At 40.7% G+C, this 25277-nt stretch overlaps 1 protein-coding gene and 1 pseudogene across 8 annotated transcripts; both read right to left on the reverse strand.

The window, feature by feature from the left end:
• Positions 1–5549: 5549 nt before the first annotated feature.
• Osgin2 (oxidative stress induced growth inhibitor family member 2) lies at positions 5550–24890 on the reverse strand. Of its 8 annotated transcripts, XM_087548806.1 has the most exons (7): positions 24238–24402; positions 16838–16992; positions 14361–14497; positions 13356–13547; positions 10128–10219; positions 7849–7881; positions 5550–7334 (listed from the first exon to the last, which is right to left on the reverse strand). In XM_087548806.1, the coding sequence occupies exons 1-6, from the start codon at positions 24279–24281 to the stop codon at positions 7863–7865; spliced, it is 639 nt and encodes a 212-aa protein (XP_087404932.1). In that variant the 5' UTR covers positions 24282–24402; the 3' UTR covers positions 5550–7334; positions 7849–7862.
• On the reverse strand, positions 18774–20328 carry LOC148005690 (tubulin alpha-1A chain-like; annotated as a pseudogene).
• Positions 24891–25277: the final 387 nt, after the last annotated feature.

Consider the following 25277-nt stretch of genomic DNA (forward strand, 5'->3'; position numbering starts at 1 on the left):
TCCGTGTAAACTCTGTCTCCCTAGCAACCTCACCTTTATGGAACACTGTGTATCCCTTTACAGTTATATGTAAGTGTCTGGATCAGTTACCTTTGACCAGACCTCAGAACATAGGACTTCACTTTGTGAGACAAGTCATAAATACGGGCTTTTGCTCTGTTCTCATCCTTCATTCCACTTTCAAATTCTCCATTTGTGAAATAGTAAGCACATGTCTAAAGCATTGCTCTTGTCAGCACAACGCAGGAGTAGGCACTAAAGGTCTCTAGTTTTAGATCCAGGGCCTTTGTTAAAATTCTGTTTATGGACTGGAGAGCATTTGCTGTGGTGCTGAGAAGAATCTAAGACTGCGTGCTAGGCAAGCACTTCCAGATGAACTACATCCCCTGCCCAAACTTTAAATTTTGAAAAAGTCAAATTTATCTATTTCCTTTGATATTTTCCTATCATACACATTCACTAAAATAGTATTTAAATCTAAGACTCAGGGTTAGTTCATAAGGTTACATTTTAGTATTTCCATAAATACTAATGTAAATCTCGAGTATGATGTAATACATGGGTCAGAGGCAGGTTTTCCCCCTATGAACATCAAACACTATTTATTGGAAGAAGTCTTCTGCATTAAATTATCCTGGCAACTTCATCGCACATTCATTTTGAATTATTATGTTTACTCTCCCTTTCACCAGACTATTCTTTCTCGAATTACTATAATGGCATGCAAGCTTTGAAAACACATATGTATGTGCAGGCTCAAAGCTGATGTTGAAATACCCTGGTCTACCTTACTCACTTCAGTAGGGATTGTCTCATATCGCAGCTCAGATATGGCTAGCCAATGTGTTTTAGCCATCCCATCTCTGCCTTCTGGGGGTCTGAATTTCAGTGCTCAGTTTGTGATGCACGTGCTTTAATCACTGAGCTGTCTCCCCAGTCCTGAGGCCCAACACTTAGTCCTCCTAGCAAGCCAGTTCCTGTTAGGATTTTAATTGAAGTTGTACTAGAAGTTAGCTAAGAGAACTGATAGCCTTTTCAGGGGAGAGAGAGTTTAAGACAAGTCTCTGTGTACCTCTGGCTATCCTGGAACTGTTTAAGTGAGATTCCTGCCTCTGCCTCTCTAATGGTGGATGGGATTAAAGGACTGTGCCACCACACCAGGCTAAGAACTCATATCTTTAAAATAGCCAATCTATATATTTTGTCAATTAAATGCCCCATATCAATATTTTTGTACTTTTACATTGTGAGCTTGCATGTTTTAAATTAAACCCTAATGTCCTTAGTAGTTTGGCATTGTAAGTTGTGTGGGGGGGGGGGGGGGGCTAGCCTCAACACAGGATCAGAGTTCTCAACTGGAAGCAGGGATATCTGGAAGGCGCATAATAAATAAACACAGACTACTTCTCAGGTACAAACTGACAGGCAATTTTTCAAAGTTTCTGCTCCCCTCTCCCCTCCCCCCCTCAACTGTACACACTCTGCATTCTCTTTCTCACTCTGCTTTTCTCCTGTGTGCTTTTCTTTTCTCGAACTCCTACACTCCTACACACCTGTGCGTTCGCTTCACTCACACACACTCTACACACACACCTCATACACACCACATGCACTCTTTCACTCTCACACTGGCTATACATATCTCACATTCTCTCTTCACTCACCTTTCACACACACACACCCCACTCTCTCCACATTCACCTCGCATGTTCTCTAGCCTTTCTCTTGCCCCAGTCTTTCATTGATAATCCAAAAGCAGGTAGAAAAAAAGACATTGTATAATCATTGCCAAATCAAATTCAAAAGAATAACCACATCCCATAAAGAATTAAGAATTACAATTGTTCCCCAAAGTTCCAGTCTTTCCCTATACCCAGGCCTGTGGCCAAAATAATAATTGCAAACTTATCATTATTTAAACTTTAACTTTTGACTTATTATACTTCAGAGCTCAGAGCTCCGAGGTCAGCTACTTGCATTTTCCTGTGAAGCTCTAATGATAAATGACATGGGCAAAGCTGCCAGGCAGTGGCCAGAAAGAATCAAGTTAACCCTTAACTCAGCAGTTCCATTGGCTTCCTGCTTCTGCACATTGCACACAATGACTCTCCTCAGAGTCCCAGTATTTTTACTTAGTTTTACTAGTATATAATTTTATGCATTCTATACTTTCTTACCCAGGAACCACTCTCAAATGTTGTGAAAAACTTATTTCCTAACTTCAATAACTTTTTTCCTTTCTTGGGGTCCCAATGTTGGCTCTAATTCACTAATAATTTCTTCAAACTTTCTTTGCAAGTCAAGCATTAATCTGGAGTTACCATTGTGCAGTTATTACATTGTTTCCAAGATGAGAACACACAGCCTGCAGCTGGGCCATTAGGGCTGTGCTGTGCTGTGGCCCATGCCTCCATTTCCAATTGTTTAGGAATCACTACATCGAGGAACATCTAGTATCTCAGAGTTCACCAGAAAGAAATAAAAAAGTCAGATATAATAGAATAATTATGCACACCAAGGCCAACTGAAAAGCAGTCACACACAAATGAAATCTATACAGCCATTGTCCAGGGCTAAGTTTAGGAGAAATGGAAACAACCGGTTTTTACAAAGAGCTGCCTTGAGCTACTGAGACTTCTCCATCCTGGCCTACTGCTGGCAGTCCCTGTCATGGTATGCTGTTCCCAGCAGTAGATGATCTTTCAAAAAGTTCATCCTACAATGATTTATTGCTTGTATAGGGAACTTTTGGTATAATGATTGTGGAACCCTTTAAGTAGCTAAATTCACCTTAATATAAATTTTTCTAGGGTTTTCTGGTAGAATTTTTTGGGGTCTTACATGCACATCATTTGTGAATAAATTTTGCTTTCCAGTGGGTTTGCCTTTTCTCTCACCTTATTAAATTGGATGACCATTAAAATGTTGAGTGTTATGTTGAAGACTCAGAGGAGGGCCATGCTGACTGCATACCCTATTATGTTCTGTATGTTATGAGGTTTGTCTTCAGAAATTCCACAACCATTAAGTGTCACTTAGTACCCATCCAATTAAAGGCCAATATGAACTGTTGTGTCTAAAATAGCTTGAGTCAGAGCTGACCAATGGGCAGCCCTTCCTATGAGCTCACTGTGGTTTTTGTGGGTTTAGCCTTGATAAGCTGGCCCTGGGAAATGTTCAGGGTCGTAGAGTCAACTCTCCAAATCTGAACTACATCCCTAATCTTGGGGTGTGCATTCAGTAAACTATCCCTGTCTGACTGAGACCGGTGGTCACATGGTTTGTGGGGCAACTGCTCAACCCACATTATACCTGAACATAGCTATTCACACTTTCTTGTTTTAGGTTTGTTAGTTTGTTTCTTTCAAGGGCTTTATCCATTCTCTTATACTTTCATAGTAAGTTCTCCATTTCTATGTTCTTCTGGTATCTCCTTCTCCTTTCTCATTACCAGCTTTGTTCCTCTCGTCTGGCTGGCTGGGAACATATCAAGTCTATTAAGATTTTAAAGGCCATTTCATTGGTTTTGTACTCTGTGATTTTCCTTATTCCCTTCGCCATGTTTTAATGTTAGTACCAGAAATTGTCAGTCTGCATTGCTGTGACATCAGTGACAGCTGTGTCTCAGTATTCAGTTTTTCCTCGACCTTTCAGCCTTTTCTTACTCATTTTAGCTCCTGAACTGGTTTTGTGGCTTTACTAGTTTTTAGCTAATCTTAGAATGTATAACAGCCCACTTTAAACTAGTTTAAACTAGTAAACATTCAATGTATACTAGTTTAAACTAGTAAACATTCAATGTATACTAGTTTAAACTAGTAAACATTCAATGTATACTGTAATAACATAAAAAAACTCTCTTCTATTTCACAACAAGGAGTTACCAGAACTTCCTTTTTGAAAATAAATTTAGCAGGTTTTGTCACTTCCTATGAATTACTCCATCATGGTGGTTTGAATGAGATTCTTCCCCACCATCCACGGCTTGGATATTTGAATGCTTGTCTCCAGTTCGAGGCTGTTTGGGAGAGTTAGGTGTGGTTCTGTCTATCATAAGACTGATGTTTTAAAGTCTGCACCACTCTAGAGTGAGTCGTTTCCTGTTTGTAGATCGAGACGTGCACCCTGAGCTGCTGCACCAGTGTCATGCCTGTGTGCCTGCCTGCTGTCATGTCCCCCACCAGGGATAGTGGTAGACTCGTTCCTCTGTAACTGCAACCCAAATACATTCTCGATTCTGTAAATTTCCTTGGTCACAATTGTTTTCTCACAGTAATAATAACGAAACTAAGACATTTATATCTTAAAATCTTTTTCACCATACTAGTCTTTCACATCTATTCATACTAAAGTCCTACATGTGTGCGTCTTAGGGGTTCCTGGGGGTGGTGGCCTTGTGTATTCATTCTGTTGTTTGTTTTTAATCCCCGTCAGATACTTTTGAGCATTCTTTCAACAACTTTAAGTATGGTCTTTTCTCACATGATATTAGGTGGTGCTTACATGCTAGAGGTTAGGTGCTTAGCTCATTTAAAATATATCTAATACTAAAAAGGAAATGAAATCATGGCACAGAGTTGACTGGCAGGTGTACATGAGACCTAACGCTTAAATGTGATGTTCTATGCAGACAGCCAGTACTGACGGAGTTGTGGGAAGCTATAGTTTGAGAGGGGTTCATATGCCAGGTTTATTTTAGGACTTACTGAATTTCTATGGCATCTTATTCTTAAAATGTGTAAGTTCATTGCCTTCCCAACAATTGCAATGAAGTGTAAAACAATCTCCTGAAATGGAAAGGAATGCCAACCAGTCTTATTTTACCCCAGAAATTACATTAATAATACTGTTATTTTCAATTTACAAAAGACATTAAAGAAAAATATCCAACCCAACCCAGAGCTCCAGCACAGGCAAGGAAGAGACTACTGAAGTATATAATCAGAAATGTATCATTTTAAAAAGGGGTAGAGTTGCTCTGAAGATAGTTACATTTTTTAATAAGGAGCTAGAAGTAGACTTGAGGGTTGTAGCACAGTTGATGGTTTCCAGGAGGAGTGTTAGCTTCTGACACAGTTGTGAGAAGCAAACTAAATAACACTGAGGCAGAGTCATGAGCACACAGCACCGCAGTTAACACGACACTCAATGGTAGGTCGTCCATTTAAGAACTGGAGACAGAAATTCAGTGAGCACATTCTAGGTAAAATTATATCCCCCAAAGGAAAAAAACTTTGAAAGACTCAATTTCCCAAGAACTCTGGCTTTGTTTAGCAGCAACACATTTTACAATTTATGTGAAAATGCAATTAAGACTCTTAGAGGAGATAACTCTAATAACCACTATGGGCTGCTGCATCATTTCCTACAAATGAACACTGTTACAGATCTCAGAGTAACCACTTTGAGAATGGAAAAGGGCACAGTCTGATTTTCCACATTAACCTGTAATAATTCTGCCAATACCCAAACAATACCCTAATTTTACAACTTACCGTGCCCCAAATCCTGTTTCATTAATAGAAATTAACTCAGTGTTCACACAAGGGTAAGTAGTTCCATCCACAATTTATTGAATTACAAATCAGATTCATTAGTTGTTATGACGGCTAAACAGAATAAATCTCTAAAAAGTATCTTGGTGGGTTCTTGCACGTCAGCATTATTGAAATATTAAATTATGAGAAGTTAAAGATGTCAGGTACCTATCTGTCACAATTTCAACTTGTAAAAATATTTTTAAAGATCATCATATTTGATAATAAATTAAGTTTATATAACTGATAATTTAGAAATAAATAAAACCTGAGTTGCAAATGCTTCCTCCTATCCTACCTCAGCACACATATTTATAGCCCATTTTCATTTAGACCAGTGTACTTCAAGCGTCAATGAATACACATCTAATCCTTGGCGTTCTTATGAAGGTGTATAAGTCTGAATGCCTAATGAGCTGCTGAGGAAGCTGATGCTGCTGTCTCTTGGACCATCTCGAGCACTAAGGTGACCCAATGTGAATTAAGTGTGATTTCTGTTTGAATGCCTGGCTTTCTAAATGCCACGGTAGAAAAGAATGTTCTAGTTAAATGAAAGCATGAGTACACCAGGTTGGCAGTGTTTGAGTTTGTCTGAGAGCAGCGACACCTTTGACACACTTGAATACAACTTGGGACACCAAGCTTCGTTAACTTTCGAAGAGAGACAGCTGGAGGCTCTTCCAGTTAATTCAGGCCAATACACTGCAAACCACTGTTAAAAAAATCTTTAATGGTTAAGTGTCCATTTAAATTACTTGTGAACTTTAAGCTACCCCATCTCCTCCTCCTCTTTGAACAAACAAATGCTGCTTTTTCTTCTGTCTTGTCACCAAACAGCGAGTAACACCCAATGCCCCTCCCTTTAAAAATCGAACGAAATTATCTCCAACCAAAGGGCCCAAAGCAAAAAGATTGGCTTCTTTAACACATTCATAGGTGTATGCATCAATCTCCACAGGGTTACCCTTGCATGATATTGGCTGGCTTGAGTTACGGCCTAGGTAACACCCTTGTTCCTTCAGAAAAGACAGGTTAGGATGAGAACCTATCAAGATTACAGCTGCGGACAGCTTAAATATTTTCTTCAATCCAGAGACACTTTGAAGAATGCATTTCATGTCTGACTTAAAGGAAAGCACACGGTGCTCAGGAAAACTGGTATAATCAGATAAATGATCTGAGTCTGCAGAGTATGATTGAGTACACATCATATGATAGACTTTGTGATACTCAGGATACAGCTTTTTGGGAAGCTGTTTGAAAATTAAGCTTGGATCAGTTACTCGTCGGCGAAACACGTGGATCACAGGTATATTATTGTTATAAGCACAGAGCACTGCGTCAGCTGCAGTAAGGCCGGAACCTACAATTAGCACTGGATCCACTCTGCCACAAAGCTTTCCGCTGTTTATAGCAGCTCCAAACTCAGGCATTGAGTGAAATACAAAAGGAAACTCTTCCCCTTCGACTTCCAGATGGGCGGGAGAATCCAACGTTCCAGTTGCAAGAGCTACATTCTCTGCAAAGAGGCAGAAGGGAACGTGAGAGCCACCGGCTACTCGCTGATAGCCTCTGATTTCCCAGTTTCTCTTGATGAATTTTGACTTCTGGTTCTGTAAATGCTTTGCTGAAATATCTCTGTCTTGACTACCATTGTCACCTTGATCTCTATAGAGTCTTGATACAGAGGTTATGTAAGTATTCTCCCGGAAATTCTTCTGAAGTCCCATGACCTTTACATAGTGCTTGTAGTAGCGAGCTATTTCCTCTGGCATAACACGGTCCCCCTTTAAGTTCCTGTCGGATGAAAAGGAAAAATACCGTATGAGGAGAGTACTTGATCACTTTTCTATCTAGCAAGCTTTTATATTTTAGTTCTTTCATGACTGTGTTAGTTAAAAATTATCATTTTTATAAAAATTATTCTCATGCTTTGTTATCCTAGTCAGACCGGCAGTCATTAGTAAACGCAGCCACAGACGCTAGTAGGGCTGTGGGTAAAGGAAGCATTGCTGGTAAAGAATTCAGACTAGTATGGTAACATCTAGTCATATGTGTGGAGAGTTCTCCAAAACTGAACATCAGATCTTTTATGACACTGTTTTACCACACACGGGCATTTACACACAAGGGTTGCAAGTCAACATATCACGGGTATTAGCACATCAATATTTTTACTGGTCACGCCAGCCAAGCTATGGAACCAAGCAGTGTCTAGCACAGAAAAGAGGTAAAGAAAACATAGCATAGAAAAACATTGGCTCCCCTCCCCAGACATGAGTAAAGTCATGCAACAGGAAAATGGATGTACCAGAGATAACCATATTAAGTGAATCTGACCAATCTGAAAAGAACAAATGTTTCTCTCATTTATAGCAGCTAGATTTTACATGAGTACATAAGTTCATAAAATAAATGACAAAATAACAAACAACACTCCTTAGGGGATTAAAAAAGGCAAGTGAGAAGGGGGCTGCTTGATAAACCTTCAATTAATAAATGAATTAAAATGTAGACATTTGAAAACCGGACTATTTTATCTTACGCCTGTAACTCCTTAAATGACATCACTAACAAATTCCCATTTAAGGGCCGGACAGATGACTCAACAATCAGCAGCACCAGGTTAAGGCCCATATCTTTAATCCTCTGGCTAATTTAGAAAGATAAATGCTTCTGGTAGAAAAAACAAGCAAACCCTTTTCCTTTTGATACTCATTTTAACAAATCCAAGAATATGCTGAACCATTTCGTTTGTTTACCAAATGAATTCAAACAACTTGACTCATTTTGCAATTTTAATTTTCAACCTCTACATATCTCAGTTTTAAAAAGTTTAAAGTTAACGTTTCACGATTTAACTTTTTGTTCCATTTACTTATTGCATATGTCTGAGTGTTTTTCCTGGTATACCTATGTGCAGCACATACATATCTGGTGCATATGAGCATCAAACACTTTGGATCCTCTGTTACTGGAGTAATGATTGGTTGTGGGTCACCATGTGTTGGGAACTGCACCTAGGTCCTCTATAAAAGCAGCAAATGCAACGTGGTGGGAGTGCATGGCTTTAATCCTGATTAGGAGGCAGGGGCAGGTGAGTATGAGGACAGCCTGTTCTGTGCATTGAGTTCCAGGTCAGCTAGGACCACACAGTGAAACCCTGTCTCAAACAAAACAAAATGGTAGAAACAGAGACAGAGACAGAGACGGAGAGGGAGAGAGAGAGAGAGAGAGAGAGAGAGAGAGAGAGAGAGAGAGAGAGAGAGACAAGACAGAGAGAGACAGAGACAGAGAGAGACAGAGACAGAGACAAGACAGAGAGAGAGACAGAGAGACAGAGACAGAGAGAAGACAGAGAGAAGAGAGAGAGAAGAGAAACAGAGAGACAGAAATGAATGGAAGGAAGGAAGATTTGGGCTGAAGAGATGGCTTAGCAGCTGAGTACTGACTGCTCTTCCAAAGGACCCTGCACGCACATGGCAGTTCACAAGTGTCCGTAACTCCAGTTCCAGGATGACACCCTCATACAGACATACATACATGCAGGTAAAACACCAATGCACATAAAACAAAAATAAATCATTAAAAGCCTTGAACTCAAGATATCCACCTGCCTCTATCTCTCAAATGCTGGATTAAAGACACACCACCAGGATGATCTAGATCTACGACTGACGTTCTTAAATCTTTTAAAATTAAGGAAAATTTATATGAATTAAACATGGTTGCTACCTAGCAGGGTGTCATTACTCAAACTTTACATCTCTATTCTAACAAAGGTTAAGTTCCTGCTTTAACTTACTTCCATTAGTAGTAAAATTAGTTTCTCTGTATTAGAAATTCAAATCTAGTTTGTACATGAACCTGAAAATGACATGAATTCTTACATTTCTCCTTTTGAATTTTATATTCTTTTCCACAAAATGAATAAGAACTGTATTCTTCCAAGGAGAAAATTCTGTTAGTCCTACTTAAAGTACTCATAATTAAATATTGATTTTCTTATAATTATAAATGACAAATCATAATAAGTGTATTATTACCCTTCAAAACAAAATCTTTACCTTTCAGAAACAAACACTGTGCTGGGTGTGGTGCTTTAATTCTAGCAGATTTAATAGCCTGGGCAGAGGCAGACAGATGTCTGAATTCTAGGCCAGCCTGATCTTCAGAATGAGTTTTAGAACTGCCAAGGCTATGTACAGAGTCTGTCAAAAAAAAGTCCAAAACTAAACCAAACAAACAAAAAACCCACCTTAGGCATGTATACACCTAGTATATATAGTGTAAATAAATAAAGTCACATACTCATTGAAAAACTGACACATTTGGGAAATAATGCATGGGTAGGTGAGAATGTAACTGATTTAACAGGTTAGTATAAACAGGAAGGCCCCTGTACACAGTGCTTATGTACACAGCTTTACAGCATCCTAAATGGAAACGAGCTCATAATCACTGCTTCACAAAAGTTTACTTAGCAAGTGTATTTCTATTCATGTTATACAAGATCACAGATATTGTGAACATTCATTGACAGTCCCTTTATTCATACACCAGAGAATTTTAATACAGTTAGGTCTTTACCTTCGCTTGCTAGATATCCAATCTTTAAATTTAAGTCCAGGTAGCTCCATCCAATTTCCAAAGCTGATTGTCAACATAGAGCCTTCCATATTCTAGGTTAAAATAGTCAAAGAAAATGCAATGAAGCAGTATTTATTACCTTGTGCAAGCAAGCACATCTTATTTACATAGATATGTAGATCATATAAAACACATTCACAAGAGTCCAAAAGAAGCAGTGGTATACAAACGGTGGATTTTAGCTTCAGCCTGAAGAATAACAATCACTCAATAGGAAAAGATGAAATGGGAGGTAATCCTATTAAGTGAATTACCGCATTTTCAGAACCACAAGCATCTTACGTTTTCTCATTGTAGTACATTTCCTCTGAAATTCCATCCTAGTAAAACTTTCCTGTATTTTAACATTTGGAATGACCTATAGTCATACATTTTGAGGCAAACATAGCACTAGTTTTGGCCTATGATCTATAATTAAGATATACACGTTAACAAACACATCAGCATTTTTATTTCTTAAAGAAAAATGTTCACCAATTCCCAAAATTTTGTTTTTTCACTATGGTACTTTTTTACAGGGTTTTTTTTTTAAATTGGAAAACAACTTTTCTCTATCAATTATAATTCTGAAATCTGGACTAGGCTAGATACAACATAATCACTTTCTAAAAATAGAAAAATAAGCAGTGGTTGCCCGAGAAACAGACTCAGCATTGGGGTTAATGTTACCATCAAAGAAATAAGCCTCTCTTAAGAAAGAAAGCTACTTCTCAAGCTACTTCTGCTTCCCTCAAAACAAAGCAGAAAAGCTAAGTGCCAAGGGGCCTACCCAATCACCAACCATCCCATTCAGCTCTGTAGACAACGCTCTCCTCTCACAACCTGCCCTGTTTCTACACAGCCCAGCACTGAGAATGGGCAATTTTTATTCATTCACTGACATAATTCTGACAGGGTCTCATGCATCTCTGAGTAAGAGATGAGTACATTTACTGACGTAATTTTCTAGCACATGATCTCATATGTGCCAGTCTGGCTGGGCTCTTAGCTCTGTGATACACAAAGCATGAATGCCTGCTGCCACTGGGATAGCAGTGTTCAGAAAGGGGCAGATGTGACTCAAGTATTGTCCAAGTGTACGTGAAACGGTACGTCTTCAAAGATGCAAGTGGGTTTTGAGGAGTGTGTCATTAGGAAGGGAAACTATTCCAGGCAAAATAAAAACTGACGTGACAAATTAATAATGAACAACATCATCAGTGTCATTTGGGAATTAAAAGAAACTAAACCGAGTAAGAAACAATGTACTCTGCAAGCCTGGGCTACTCCAAGGTTTCACATTTCTAAAAATGGCCAGTCTCCTACAGCTTCTTAGACTATCTCAAACCTTCAGAATCTTCTGAATCAGTTTGTATTTGCATGCCCGATCCTTAGGCAATGCTGTGCTTCTGTGACTTCACAAGTTTTACCCTAAGGATGTGATTGATGGTGAACACTAGTGCTCTTGAGACACCAGTATGTGTGTGGCTGCTTGCTTTTACACACACACACACACACACACACACACACACACACACACACACCCCTGCCCGCTTGCTTTTATACACACAATCTCTGAAGGGATTGGGGCTTTGGTCTGGTTGATAGAACACTTGCTTAGCATACATAGCTCTGTGCTTTGTCCCCAGGGTCTCATAAACTAGCTATAGCACATCTGAAAGGAAACTGAAATTCCACTATTTGGGAAGTAAAGGTAGGAAGAGCAGAAGTTCAAAGTCATATTTGCTACACTCAAGAGTTTAGGGCCAGCCTAGGAGATTAAAAATATATCTATCAAAGCCAGCCTAGTCTACAGAGGGAGTTCCAGGACAGCCAGGACTCAAAACCTACTCTGTGTGTGTGTGTGTGTGTGTGTGTGTGCATGTGTGCATGTGTGCATGTGTGCTCATTTATTGCCTCCTTAGTCAACAGTTGTTTTAACTACTAGGAAGGATTGGGATATGAGGAGGTACGTAGCTGGGTTTTAAATGCCCTTGCTGGGCCACTGTTCTCTTTCCTGCTACCTGTGAACCAGGATGTAGATCTCAGCTATTTCTCCGGCACTTTGCCTCCCTGAATGCCACCATGCTCCCCACCATAATGATAATGCATGAGTCCTCTGAAACTGTAAGCAAACCCCTAGTTAAATGCCTTCTTTTGTAAGACTGCACTGGAAGTGTGTCTCTTTGCAGCAACAGAACACTACGACAGTCATTAAATGGGGTCCAAACAGGAGCTTTCCAGGCTCTGAAATAGGGAGAAATGTCTTTTGTTGAAATCAAACCTTTCACTTACAATATTTTTTCTTTAAAATCTTAAAAATACATGGAAAGACAGCCTGGAGACATGGCTCAGGGGTTCAGAGCACAGGCTCTTATTCTAGAGGACCAGGGTTTGATTCCCGGCACCTACACGGCAGCTCACAACAATTAATAATACTAGTTCAAGGCATGTGAAGTCCTCTTCTAATTTCTGTGGGCACCAAGCACCCACATAGTGCATAGACATGTGTGCAGACAAAACACTTATACACATAAAATAATGTATCCTTAAAAAATAAGAAACAAAATACATGGAAATAAAAGATACTGGTTTTCAAAATACACTGTGAGATTGTTCTAAGCTTTAAATTATTGAAATTTAATTTACTATGAAAAGTATTCTTCTTTTTCTACACAATTTGTATAGGTTAGTAGAGATAGGCTTATTCAAAGACTACCATCATTAATAAAAATCTGGCTTAACTACCTATAATGTATGCAATACAAAACAACAAAAATAAAATGGGCACGTTGATGCACACCTTTAGCACCAGCACTTAAGGCAGAGGCAGACGGCTCTCTGAGATCAAGGCCAGACTGGTCTACAAAGTGAGTTTCTAGGACAGTCAGAGGTACACAGAGAAGCACTGTCTTGAAAAACAAACAAACAAAACATCCCCATCCCCCCAAAAGGGTAGAATCAAGTTAGAAGCTGGCATGGTAGCACATGCCTTTAATCTCAGCACTTAGGAGCAGAGGCAGGTGGAACTCTTGAGTTTGAGGCCAGCCTGGTCTAACTATAAAGTGAGATCTAGGACAGCCTGGGCTATGCAGAGAAGTCCTGTCTTGAAACAAAACAAAACAAAACTCAAGTTGGTTTTCTTAGGGCAATATCTAACACACACTAAAATGTGAACAACATACTTACATGCCATGCCCCACCAGGCGGGCCCTTACCAAGAACTAAATGAGGGATAGAATGGTGCTGTTCCAGTTTCCAGTGCAGAATGGACGGGGAGTCATACCCAAAGTCAGCATCTGGGTGAAGAAGGGTGTCAAAAAGTACTGCCACTGGATTGGACGACCGTCCCTCAAGACCCTCGGACAGGTATTCTAAGTCCTGAACCAAAGGAAAAAAAATAAGTGAGTTTGAAAAGAATCAAGACAACTATGTTGATGAAAGACACACCAAGTCGGTAGCTTCTAAGAGTGAGTTAGAGAGCATGCACTTTCCTTGAATTCTCTCGTACTCCATATATTCCTTGGTGGGATAATGTAGGCAATGTGTGGATTTAAAACAAAGGGTTTTGCTTTATTTTGGTTGGTTTATTGTAATTAATCATCTTGTAAGAGCTGAAGAAGCCTCTGGCATATAAATGTCAACTAGATGTAAAGGGAGCACTTCCCAAATGAACTTCAGCATCCAGAACAGTTTAAACCCTCACCAGAGGCTGCAAAGTCAGCTCAGTCAGGAACATGCTTTCCTCACAAGCATGAGACCTGAGTCTGATCCCTAGAACCCACAGTTTAAAAACCAGGCATGTGGCCCATGCCTACGATCCCAGCAGTGTGGAGGTAGAGAGGGGAGGGTTTCTCCAGCTCACTGTCTAGGCGGCCTAGCCTAGGTGAGATTCAGGCCTACAAGAAACCTCATTTCAAAAGCCATTCTGGACAGTTCCTGAGAAACAGGATAAACACGCGGATTGCACACACTCACGCTTTCATATGAACATGCACCCAAAGCCATATAAAATTTGTTAAAGCTCCTCCAGGAAATTAGAAATGTTTGCTCAAATATTCAACATAATTTAAAGGCATCAGAATGTATTTATAAAACTAAATTAAGAATGAAGGATTTACAACAAAGAAATGCATAAATAAAGCTAGTAGTTTCAGCATTAAAATGTTTTAGAAAGCATGTAAGATATAATACCTGATCCACAATGGAGAGATGCCGTGCTTCTTCTAGCTTACTATGTAAGATTGCATTTGGATGTATTGCTTCAGATGATAAATATGGTCTGTAGCCCGACAGCATATACGAAAGGCATATTCCAGAAGGGCCATTTCCTATTTAAAAAAAAAGCACAGTGATGTAGTTGGTCCTCTTCTTGGCTGGGTCCCCTTCCCTGTTCTTCTTCCTCCAATCGACTAAGACCTGGCACTCCTAGGTTGACCTCTCCGTTCTCTCTCAGCGTTTCAGGATCTCATCTACTTAACGCTTCTACTCTATGCTACTGACTTCCAAAGTCAGCTGTCTAGGATGACCTGTTCCTGAGAAATACATATTTTCATAAGCTACTTCCTTATTACGATTGATGTGGAATCAAAAACAAATTAGCCAACAGCAGGAGAGATGGCTCAGCAGGTAAATGCACTTGTCACCCTTCTTAGCAATCTGAGTAAAATCTCTGGAACTCACAGTGGAAAAAAAAACTTTTTGCAAGTTGCCCTTTGACCTCCACACATGTACTCTGGCACACACACACACACACACACACACACACACACACACACACACACTCACACACATTAAATCAATAAACTAACAAAAATAAATATACAAAACAAATCTTAAAAAAGATATTTTAAAAACCAATTCCTATGGTTATATCCACAAATGCAAGGAAAACCATTTGACAAAGCCAGCATCCATCCAGGATTTAAAAATATATAGCATTTGAAAGAGGAAAACTTCTTCAACATGACTAAGAACATGTTAAAAAAAACACAACAACAACAAAAACAAAAACAAAAACAAAAGAGCAGCATGATATACAGCCTGAAGGAATGAAATAGGAGATGCACAATTTGAGAAAGGAGAGAAACACCATTTGCCGGGGCCATGGTTATCTACATAGTAACACCCAAGAAGTGAGCCTCAAGATCTCGGCATCGGCAGTTACAGGATGGTCAGATACAAGTCAGTGCGCAAAAGCCAACTACTTTCTTACAGCAAAAATGAAAAAGGGGAAATTTGAAACAAAAATCACACTATCATTCGAAGAAATATTTTAGAATAATTTTAACAAAATGTGTTATGAGTTACATAAAGAAGCCCGATTATGACTCAAGAACTAAATTTTAAAAGGCCCACATAGATGGGAAGAGACGCCATCTTCATAGATAGGAAGGCTCAAAATTATTGTTAGTTGTTCTTGACCTGACCTGTAGACTTAATGCACCTCCAATAAACAATCAGGATAGGCGATCAGAAAGACAAACAGCTACCACAATGCTATCTTCAGATAGGTCTGGCCTGACTTCCTGAGCTTGAGTATTAGATGGAAAATATAAACAGCAGGTAGTTAAATATAATTATCAAGTTTTAAAAATCCCAATTATTGAATTTTAAAAGCTGTACATCCTATCTGTTGAGGTGATACAAAGGATATGAGTGGCTATTATAATTTAGGTAATTATAAATATTACTGCATAGCACTATAATGTCAGATGGCATGAATGACTGACTTACAGTGTCATTCAGTTTATAAGTCTGTCTACAGGAGCCTAGCCAATACGACAGAGCGGGAGGGCTGAAATACAATAATAGCAAACACAGAATGACCTGCACAGAACTCTAGCAACACTGGTCCTCATTAACAGCTATCGTCACCAATTCAGTGAAAAGCTATTGTACCCCAAATTGACACTGTAATCATATAAGCCAATCCTTCTCCAAAGACCTGGTAATGGTTATTAACATGTCTAACAAGTTAATACTTCATTACAACTCTCTCCTTTATTACCTGCCTCTATTCACTGAAGCAGCTCCTTTCATTTTTGTTCTTTTAAGATACTTATTAATTACATGGTAGCTGTACATATTTGTTAGGCAAAGTGCAGCATTTTAATGCATATACACACTGTAATGATCAGATCAAGAGAACATACACATGACTTTAGATACATACCAATTATTTGAGCTGGGAACATTCAAACTGCTACATTCAATGAGTGGAGCGTTTTCCATACCGTGGAAGAACATATAATGCCTTAGAATTACCAAAGCAACAAGGGCAGTAACTAGCTTTTTTTTAAGCTGGCATGTTAGCTCGTGTCTTTTTTTATTGGATAGTTTATGTATTTACATTTCAAATGTTATCCCCTTTCCCCCCCTCACTCCCCCTTCCCTCACTCCCACTGCTTCTATGAAGATGTTCCCACTCCCACCTCAACACCCTGGCATTCCCCTGCACTGGGGAAACGAGCCTTCACAGGACCAAGGGCCTCTCCTCCCACTGATGCCAGACAAGGCCGTCCTCTGCTACATATGTGGCTGGAGCCATAGGGCCCTCCATGTGTACTCTTTGGTTGGTGGTTTAGTCCCTGGGAGTTTTGGAGGGTCTCGTTGGTTAATATCGTTGTTCTTCAGTAACTAGCTTTAAGAAACAAAAAATAATAACTTACCAATTATTACCATAGGCAAAGTCACTGATGAATCTTCAAGTAAAGAAGTTTCTTCAACTAATGGCATCCCTTTAACTTTTGGCCCCAAATTGTCACCAAGATATTGCACTAAAGAATTAAAAATCTCTCCTTCAGTTTCAGTGTCACTGTAGTTTCTTTAAAAAAGAAAAAAAAAGTAATAGTTAATATAGGCTTTATAAAATCCAATTCATTCTCATATTGTATTTAGGCAAAATAAAATACCCATGAGTTACATAATGCTTTCAATGGTATGTCACGCAAGTCCACAAGTCTGAAGTAGCCATTTATCTCATATTAACATCTTAAAGCACTTAACTACCGAGTAAGCTTGTTTCTGGGCTAGGGAAGGAGCTCAGTTGGTAGAGTACCTGCCTGCATCAGGACCTGAGTTCAGTCACCACAAACCACACAGAGAGTCTGATAACTGTATCCGCTCCCTGGGGCTCAATGGCCAGCCAGTCCAGTACACTTCGCAAGCTCCAGGTCAGTGAATGATTCCGTCTACAAAATATAGGTGGACAGTTCCTAAGGTGTGCACTCACAGCTTCCGTCAACCAAAGGTAATTATAGGTGAGATTCTGTAACTCTTTTTTTGGGATGCCTAGAAAGAGCTGGTTTCCTCTCTACTTTTTTTATCCTCAGGCAGGTGCCAGAGACAGGTGAATCTCTAGGCCAGCCTGGTCTACAGACTGAGTTCCAGGAAAGCCAGGGCTACACAGAGAAACCCTGTTCAAATAAATAAATAAATAAATAAATAAATAAATAAATAAATAAATAAATAAATAAATAAATAAATCTAGTTTCAGTTTCTTGGCATTCACTCAATAACAGTAGCATAGCATTCTCTGAACTCAATTAATGCTGTCATTTTTTTTAGATTACTTCAAAACAAAATCCTCAAATTACTTTTCATCTCTAGTCAACAATTTCAGTGTCTGGAATGGTTAACGCAGTACATGTTAGCTGTGGTTATTAGAACTTTCTGAACGACAGATGTTATTTCACAGGACTAAGGTAAAACTGTTAATCCCAGAGGGTTGATAATTGGAACCTTGAGAGGCTCTATCCTGCTTTTGATGGCTAATCTCTACTGTCAATTTGACTGAGTATGAGGAATTTTCTAGATCTGATTATTTGAAGTATGAACACATACCAGAAATGTGGGCCACACCTCCTACTAGGAGGCCCAATAAAAGAACAGGGAAGGAAGGACATTTGCTTTCTAGCCTGTTTGCCCTCAACCTCCTGGCAAGCTTCTCTACTATCCTGTGTGGAAGCGTTCCTTCACTGGTCTTAGAACCAGCCTCTTTAGGTTCCACCATAGACTACAAACCAGCAGCTCTCCAGGAATCTTCCAGCACTTCAGTCCCAGTCTGGGACTCAGACATCCAGCTTCATGGACTGAGCAACTATCAGGTTCTCTGCTTACCCAGCCTCAAACAGCCATTTTTGGACTACCTGGACCATGTAAGCCAATTTACTAAATTTCCTTAATAACCATTCCATCAGTTCCGTTCATTTAGAGAACATAATACACTACCCCAGGTAGTACAAAGTTATACTAAGTACCCAATACAGTAGCCCAGGAGAATACAAAGTTTCATTAACTATCCAATACACTACCCAGGATAGTACAAAGTTACACTACTTAATACTCTACCCTAAGATAATACAAAGTTACATTAGTATACAATACACTACACGGAATAGTACAAAGGTTAGTTAAGAGACACTAACCTTTCCTGGCTCTTAAGGCAACTTAATAGCAACCAGTATTATTAGATTCCTATGTTTTGTATTGCTTTGTTTTAAAGACAGGGAATATTTTATTTAAAAACCCACCAGTGAAATGTACAGCTTGGGTCTGTGACAAATAATTCATGTTTCAAGTCTAAGTCAGTAACTGTATGGCCAGACCACAACTTTCTTGTTGAAACAGAATAAACTCTTTCTAAAAGTTGTTTGTGTCTTTGTGAAATTTAATTTAGTATTCAGCTTCTTCCTCACCCTCTCTCCTCAACAGAATCCATCCAATTTCCTCATAATCCTTACCTAGAGCAGCTAGGTCCTCACAGCCTCAGAGAAGTCCTCCTCCTCTATGCCCTCACCCACATACCAGTACATGAAGTCACACTTAAATACATAAGACCAAACGTGATCTAGGCCAGCCCAGGCCATAGTAATAGCTATGTTGCTTAGCATGCACACAGCTCTCTTTGCCAGGTCTCCACCAGATACACAGTTAGAGGCTGGTAACTAATGCCAATCTTAGACAGACAGACAGACAGACAGACAGACGGACGGACGGACGGACGGACGGATGGATGGTTGTGAGCCATGTGGTTGCTGGGAATTGAACTCAGGACCTCTGGAAGAGCAGTGAGTGCTCTTAACCACTGAGCCATCTCTCCAGCCCAACTAATGCCAATCTTAAAGCGAGTGGGGCACCAGTCAACAAACTGGATTGTACACTTGATCTTGATGGTGGTAATGACAGCATTGACATCTTTGGGGACCGCATCTCTGCTGTACAGTAGGCAGCAAGCCGTGTATTTAGCATACTAATGGTCACAAATCACTACCTGCTTGGCTGGCTGAAGCAGCCATTGGTCATTTCTGCTACAGAAAGCTGCTTATGGTAACTTTCCCAGCAGACATGATGGGAACACAGTGGCCAGAGGGAAGTGGATTCAAGGACAGGGCACCAAATCTGAGACAATTGGTGACAGAAGATACAGTTTGACCTATCATCATATTTACGTTAGTTTAAGTTGGGTGTTCAATGTCAAGATTTCTATAACAGATGTCATAGATGGCCCCATTATCTTCCATGAAGACACAATCAGAGTGCTCCAGGGTGGTGCAGGTGGTGAGGCTGGAATTGTAGGGCTCAACCACAGCAGTGAAAACCTGGGGGTATTGAGTAAATGGAGAACTCCAGCTTCAATTCCTTCCCATAACCAAGAGAGACCCACTCCATCAGCAGGGAGATGAATTCAAAGCCAGATCCCCCACAAAAGCCATGGAAAAGCAAGAAGCCCTGAAGATCTGTGCACTAGTTAGCCAGTTTAAGAGTTCTTTCCAAGACAAGATCAATCATCTCTTTGCCAGTGGTGGAGTTGCCAGGGGCATAGTTGAAGGCAGCATCTTCCTTGCCTGTGATGAGCTGAGCTGCTCAGGGTAGAAAAGCTGGCAGTAGGTACCAGTGCACAATTCATCAATAGCTGTGGGTTCCAGGTCTATGACCACTGCCCAAGGCACATGAGAGCTAGTGCCTGTGTCACTGAAGGAGGTGTTGAAAGAGTCATCTTCTCCCCTAATGCTCAAGTTACTTGGCATGTGGCCATCAGGCTGGATACCATTTTCCAGGCAGAAGAGCTCCCAGTACATACTGCCCATCTGGACACTAGCCTGGCTAATGTGGATGGAGACACATGCACACACGGTTACTACTTTGAGGTTGCCAAGTGAATGGGGGAAACAGGGAAGCAGTACTACTTCTCACAGCACAACTCTTAAGTAGTCCATGTGATCGAACCTGCCACTTACAGTTCTCTTATGCAGAAAGCACATACCTTGTTGGCATGGCTGTTATCCATCCTCACATGCAAGCCTGTCCCTAGAAGGGTGTTGATGCTCAGCCCACCCCATTCAGAATCATTCCACCTACACCTCTAGGATTCGATGCAGATATATCTGCTGCTTCTCTACTTCTGCTTCTTGGAAATTACAGTAAACCGGAGTGGTTTTTCCCCCTTGTGGAGATATTTTTCTAACGTTTAATATAACTCTGACTAGTCTCAATCACAGGATGTAGCAGAGGCTGGCCATGAACTACTGATCCGCTTGCCTGTACTATTCAGGTGCTGGAATGACAGGTGTGCAATACTCAGTTCAGCCTAACTTGAACTTCTTATATTATCACATTTATTTACTCTGCTGGGGGAAAAGGGGAAGGGGGTGTTGTAAGTGTGCCAAGGCACTTGTGCAGGGGTCAGAGGACAGCCTGTGGGAGTCTATTCTCTATGTGCATGTGAGTAGCAGGAATCTAACCATGTGAGTAGCCATCTCTAACCTGAGTGTTTTATGCCAGTGGGTATGAAGGAGAAGCCCTGTTTCTTTTGCAGGCTTCTATCCAGTCATTTTGCCTACACAAACCCCATTTATAGTATTGCTGTTGTAAAGGTCACAATTCTGTCTTGGGACCTGCCAACCTTCCTTTACTGTATTCCAGCCATCCTTACCTTAAAGACCAATGATTGCTCCTACAGTAAGGTTTTACCACCTAGTTCTCTTGCACTGCCAACAGCAGTGTTAATTACTTAGATTATTTTGGGGGCCTCTGGAGTCTCCCTGACTAATAGCGTGTAGGGAGATGGCCAACGTCTGGGCATTGGGATTTTCATTTAACAACCTATGGGTTCTGGGAGCAACCTTATTTACGCACATAGGGCAGTGCTATTTTAAACTCTTTAAAATGTGTGTTGGTGGAGGGGTGCACAGAGGCAGTGGGAGTGGGAGGAGTACTGGTATTCTCTATTTAGTCTTGCTGAAGCTACAATGTATACTTTGGGGCTATGCTACCAGCCACCAATCAAATTTTTAGTCTGTGAACATAAAATAATTTTCCATACAGTCATGTTTTCAGTAAAGATGTTCTGAGAAACGCACAGCTATTTCCATCCCTATGTTGACACTGAGTGTATGATACACAAATTGAAATTTATGGGAAGCCACGCCTGTATTTAGTCTGTCACTTCCTGCCTGCAACTTCAGGTAGCACACTTAGACCCTAATTTCTTCTAAGGCTTCCTGCCTTTCCTGCCTTATACTTTTTGTTAAATTTCTTTTACTTTTTTAAATGAAAAATTTAGTGTTTCATTTTTTACACTAAGTGGAACTATTTTGTTAATGTCCCTTTCTGGTTATCCATTACTGCTGTACACAAGTATAATTCACTCTTGCACGACCAATCTTGTATTCTGAAATATTGCTGAATTTGGTATAGGTCTCAAGAAAGTTTGAATCAAACATTTCCTACGACTTGAGGATAAAAAGAATCGAAGTTTAGCAGCTCTAAATTCTTTGTACATTAGCCTACCTGAATTCCACAGTAAAGGCAACTCCTGATTTCTAAGTCATTAGTATAATCTTTTAGTGTGGCAAACCATTGCCACATTTCCAAACTCTGGTTAACTGGTTTTGCCTAAAGCATTAATAAAATATATGTGCATCAGTAACTATGTACCACCTGAATTAGGAAGCTGTAGTTGTGGTTATGTTCTTACAATATATTTATGCTATTATAGTTCAGGGCTATGAATAGTGTTCATTTGTACTTGGGTTTCCAGCTTGATAAACAGTCTATATAAGACAAACTATTTTCAGGTGTTTTGTTTTTTGTTTTTTTAATCCACTGTTTCTTTAATCAGGGCACGAATAAAATTGCAAAAATTATAAAATAACACATCAGAACTAGTAAAGAACATGCATGAAGAAATGTTAGCACCCTGTCAGACAATAAAGTCAAGACCATTTGCTACGATGTTGGAAGCCTTGCACATTTTGCTTTGGAAACACTACGGCCCAAAGTTACTAAACAGGTAGTATAGACATAACTTTTGGCAATAAAAAGCTTCTACTCAATTATAGCAACACCTTTTTAAATAATCAAATAATACAAATCTGCATCTCAATTTTAAGGGAACTGGAACCACAATTTTAGGTTTTCTCAAATGGACACTCCCACACTAAAAGGCTCTGAGGTACCAAATAAAGGCAGTCTCACATTTTATTTTCCAGAATAGAATGTGTGAAGTCTTCTCCCTTGAAACATTCTGTCATGGTGCCTATTAATGCAGATTTTGGAGAAACCCCAAAATGTAGTTGTTATCACAAACTGCTTTAAAATAAGTCTCTACTAAAGCTGTGCAAAGGACAGCATCCGCAGCTGAGGTTGGCAACGCAATGGTGGAGCACTGACTTCATTAGCGTGGCCCCTGCATTTCATTCCCGGCAACACAAAAATCAATGAACGAAAACATCACTAGACTAGAAATGTTCCTGAAGGAGCTGGAAATCTTTTAAAAAGAAGAATCCCAGACCTAACAGAAATATTTTATTTAACAATGATACATTTAATTATAATAATCCAGTAGACATGCTTTCTTCTCTCTCAACCTGAAACTGTAGCAAATACTTTTCACTCCCTCCCCTAAATTTCTCTGCACAGAGATAAGAGGGTGGTATTTACCACATAGCCTCAGAGTAGGAATTCCAAGCTCTCCCCTCACCGTTCAAACATACACCAAAGGTGCCAGGAGAGTTATTTTCTAAAAGAAATGTAGCTTCCCAAGAGGCTTCAAATTTTCACTAAAACCTGCTTTTTACAATACTCATAGTGGATAGTTTGTGAAGTATACAGCGATCTGTCTAGAAGGTAGTATCCAGCAGTCTGTGGCATAAAACTCTTTTAGGATCTAGAATTTGAAGTTTCATTACAAACTCAAGAGGTTGGGCAGACCTAGCTTGTTGCTATTACAGCAGGAGTCTGCTTTCTCTACACCTCACATCCCCTTCTAACCTCTTCTGTGAATATTTAATACACACAACACTTATCTATATTAAATAAAATAAGCTCTGTGGTTTGTATTGATGACAGTTACAAATACTGTGACATTAGTAATGAAAGAAATGTTAGTATTTTTTAGAAGTGATATTAATATCCTTTCCACCCAAGTTAATATTTCAATTAAATTCTATGAGCTTCTATTAAACAACTCTTTATTACTTTATCCTCTAACATTCATATATGTAAAGCCAGGCTCTGGAGTCCCTACTAAATTTAACACTTCACTCCACCCAGTTCTAGTACTTTTGACCTTTTCTGTAATTCCCCGAAGTGCTGGTCAATTGTACTGGATCTAGAACACATGTTCATTCATATTTTAAAACTATTCTTTTTCTCATCTTAACAAACTTTCATCATAATTTGAGTATAAAACCGCCACTTTCCAAATTTCTCCATCCTAACATGGCTTTAAGTCACTAATACCTTAGTAAGTCCCAACCCACTGTCACTACATGACACAATCTTCTTCACTTCCCTTCAAGCCAGTAACTTATGTTCCTAGAGCTTTAAAAGATCAAAAATTTAAAGGAGGCTCTTCACGGATTTTCAAATGTACATTTACATGTAACCGACTCACCGCCGGCCTAGCCACTCTCGCCGTCCTGTGACCCGCGCGGTCCAGGAACAAGAAGAGGGGACAAGAAAAGAGCAGGGTCCCCGGAGCTCCAAGCAGCGCCGGCCCAGCGGGCGGCGGCCGAGGAGCACACGCGGCAGAGCCAGCTCCGACCCATCCCGAGAGGAAAGTCACCTGAAATGACCGGCCAGGGAGCAGCGGCAGCACCACACAGGCATGGAGAGCGGCTGCTGTCCTCCGGGAGGGCCGACCGCAGGCTCGTCCCGGCGCGCGCCTAGCCTGCACCGCGGCTCACAGGCGCGGGAGTCTATCCCCGGACAGTGGCTTCCGCTCCTCCCCGCCGGCGGCAGGGCGGCGCAGCGAGTGATGAGCACCGCGCTGGGGGCGTGACCGGGCGCTGCGACGGCGACGCGCGGCTCCGCCCACCAGGAGCGGCACGTGGACGAGGCCGCCAATTGGTGGAGTCGCAGCGAGGGGCGGGCCCACGGAGGGAGATGCGCAAGGCCATGGAGATGCGCAAGGCCATGGAGCTGCGGTCGGGGTCCTCACGAGGCCTACACTCGGGGCCTGTGGTGCGTGCTCGGTACCCGCACTTGCGTTGGGAAGCAAAAGAGAAGGGGTTTCTACCTCCGGCCTGCGGGTGTCAGGAAGTCCGGCCACGAGAACCTACCTGAGCTCACGACCTCGCACTGTCTCGGGTGCGTTTGGCTTCGGCCCCCGCATCGCGGTCACCCAGAGAATCCCGCAAACCATAGGTGCTCCGGCCGCACGCACGGCGCTTCTCCGGGCCGGGTTCAGCCTCCCTTCTTAAAGAGCGCAGATCCAACATTCCCCAGAGGGGGGAAGGCCTCAGCCCTGCAGAGACGTGTGGGAAAGGGGCAGGGCCAGAAGGTGTTTTGATTCTCTTCAGGTGTCTGTGATTCCATTGGCAGTCAGGAAAATTCTGAATAGGAAGTGCATCCTATTTGATATTTGTGCAAACTTAGAAAGTGAGGGCGGACTCCTTAGGAGCGAGTGATCACCTGCTCTTATACAAGGACAACGCCCCCTTCCCAGTAAGCCATGATTATTGGGGGGCCATTAACACACGTGTAAGTTTATGTCTTTAAAAGAAGTTCTCTTTAAGAATGGTGGAGTCTTTGCATTTTTTAAAGAGAACTCATCCTGGCAGAACATTATGGTCCATGCCTTATCTTTAGCACTGGGGAGACAGA

This window comes from Rattus norvegicus, chromosome 5 (genome assembly GCF_021556685.1).
Source record: "Rattus norvegicus strain SHRSP/BbbUtx chromosome 5, alternate assembly SHRSP_T2T, whole genome shotgun sequence".
Taxonomy (NCBI): Eukaryota; Metazoa; Chordata; class Mammalia; order Rodentia; family Muridae; genus Rattus; species Rattus norvegicus.

Coding starts and splice junctions, on each gene's coding strand:
- Osgin2 (XM_087548807.1), bottom strand. CDS start 24,816: ATGGTTTGCGGGATTCTCTGGGTGACCGCGATGCGGGGGCCGAAGCCA. Junction 14,498..16,837: donor TTTGCCTATGGTAATAATTG/GTAAGTTATTAT, acceptor TTTTTTAAATAG/GAAATGGCCCTTCTGGAATA. Junction 10,220..13,355: donor CGCCTGGTGGGGCATGGCAT/GTAAGTATGTTG, acceptor ATTTTAACCTAG/AATATGGAAGGCTCTATGTT.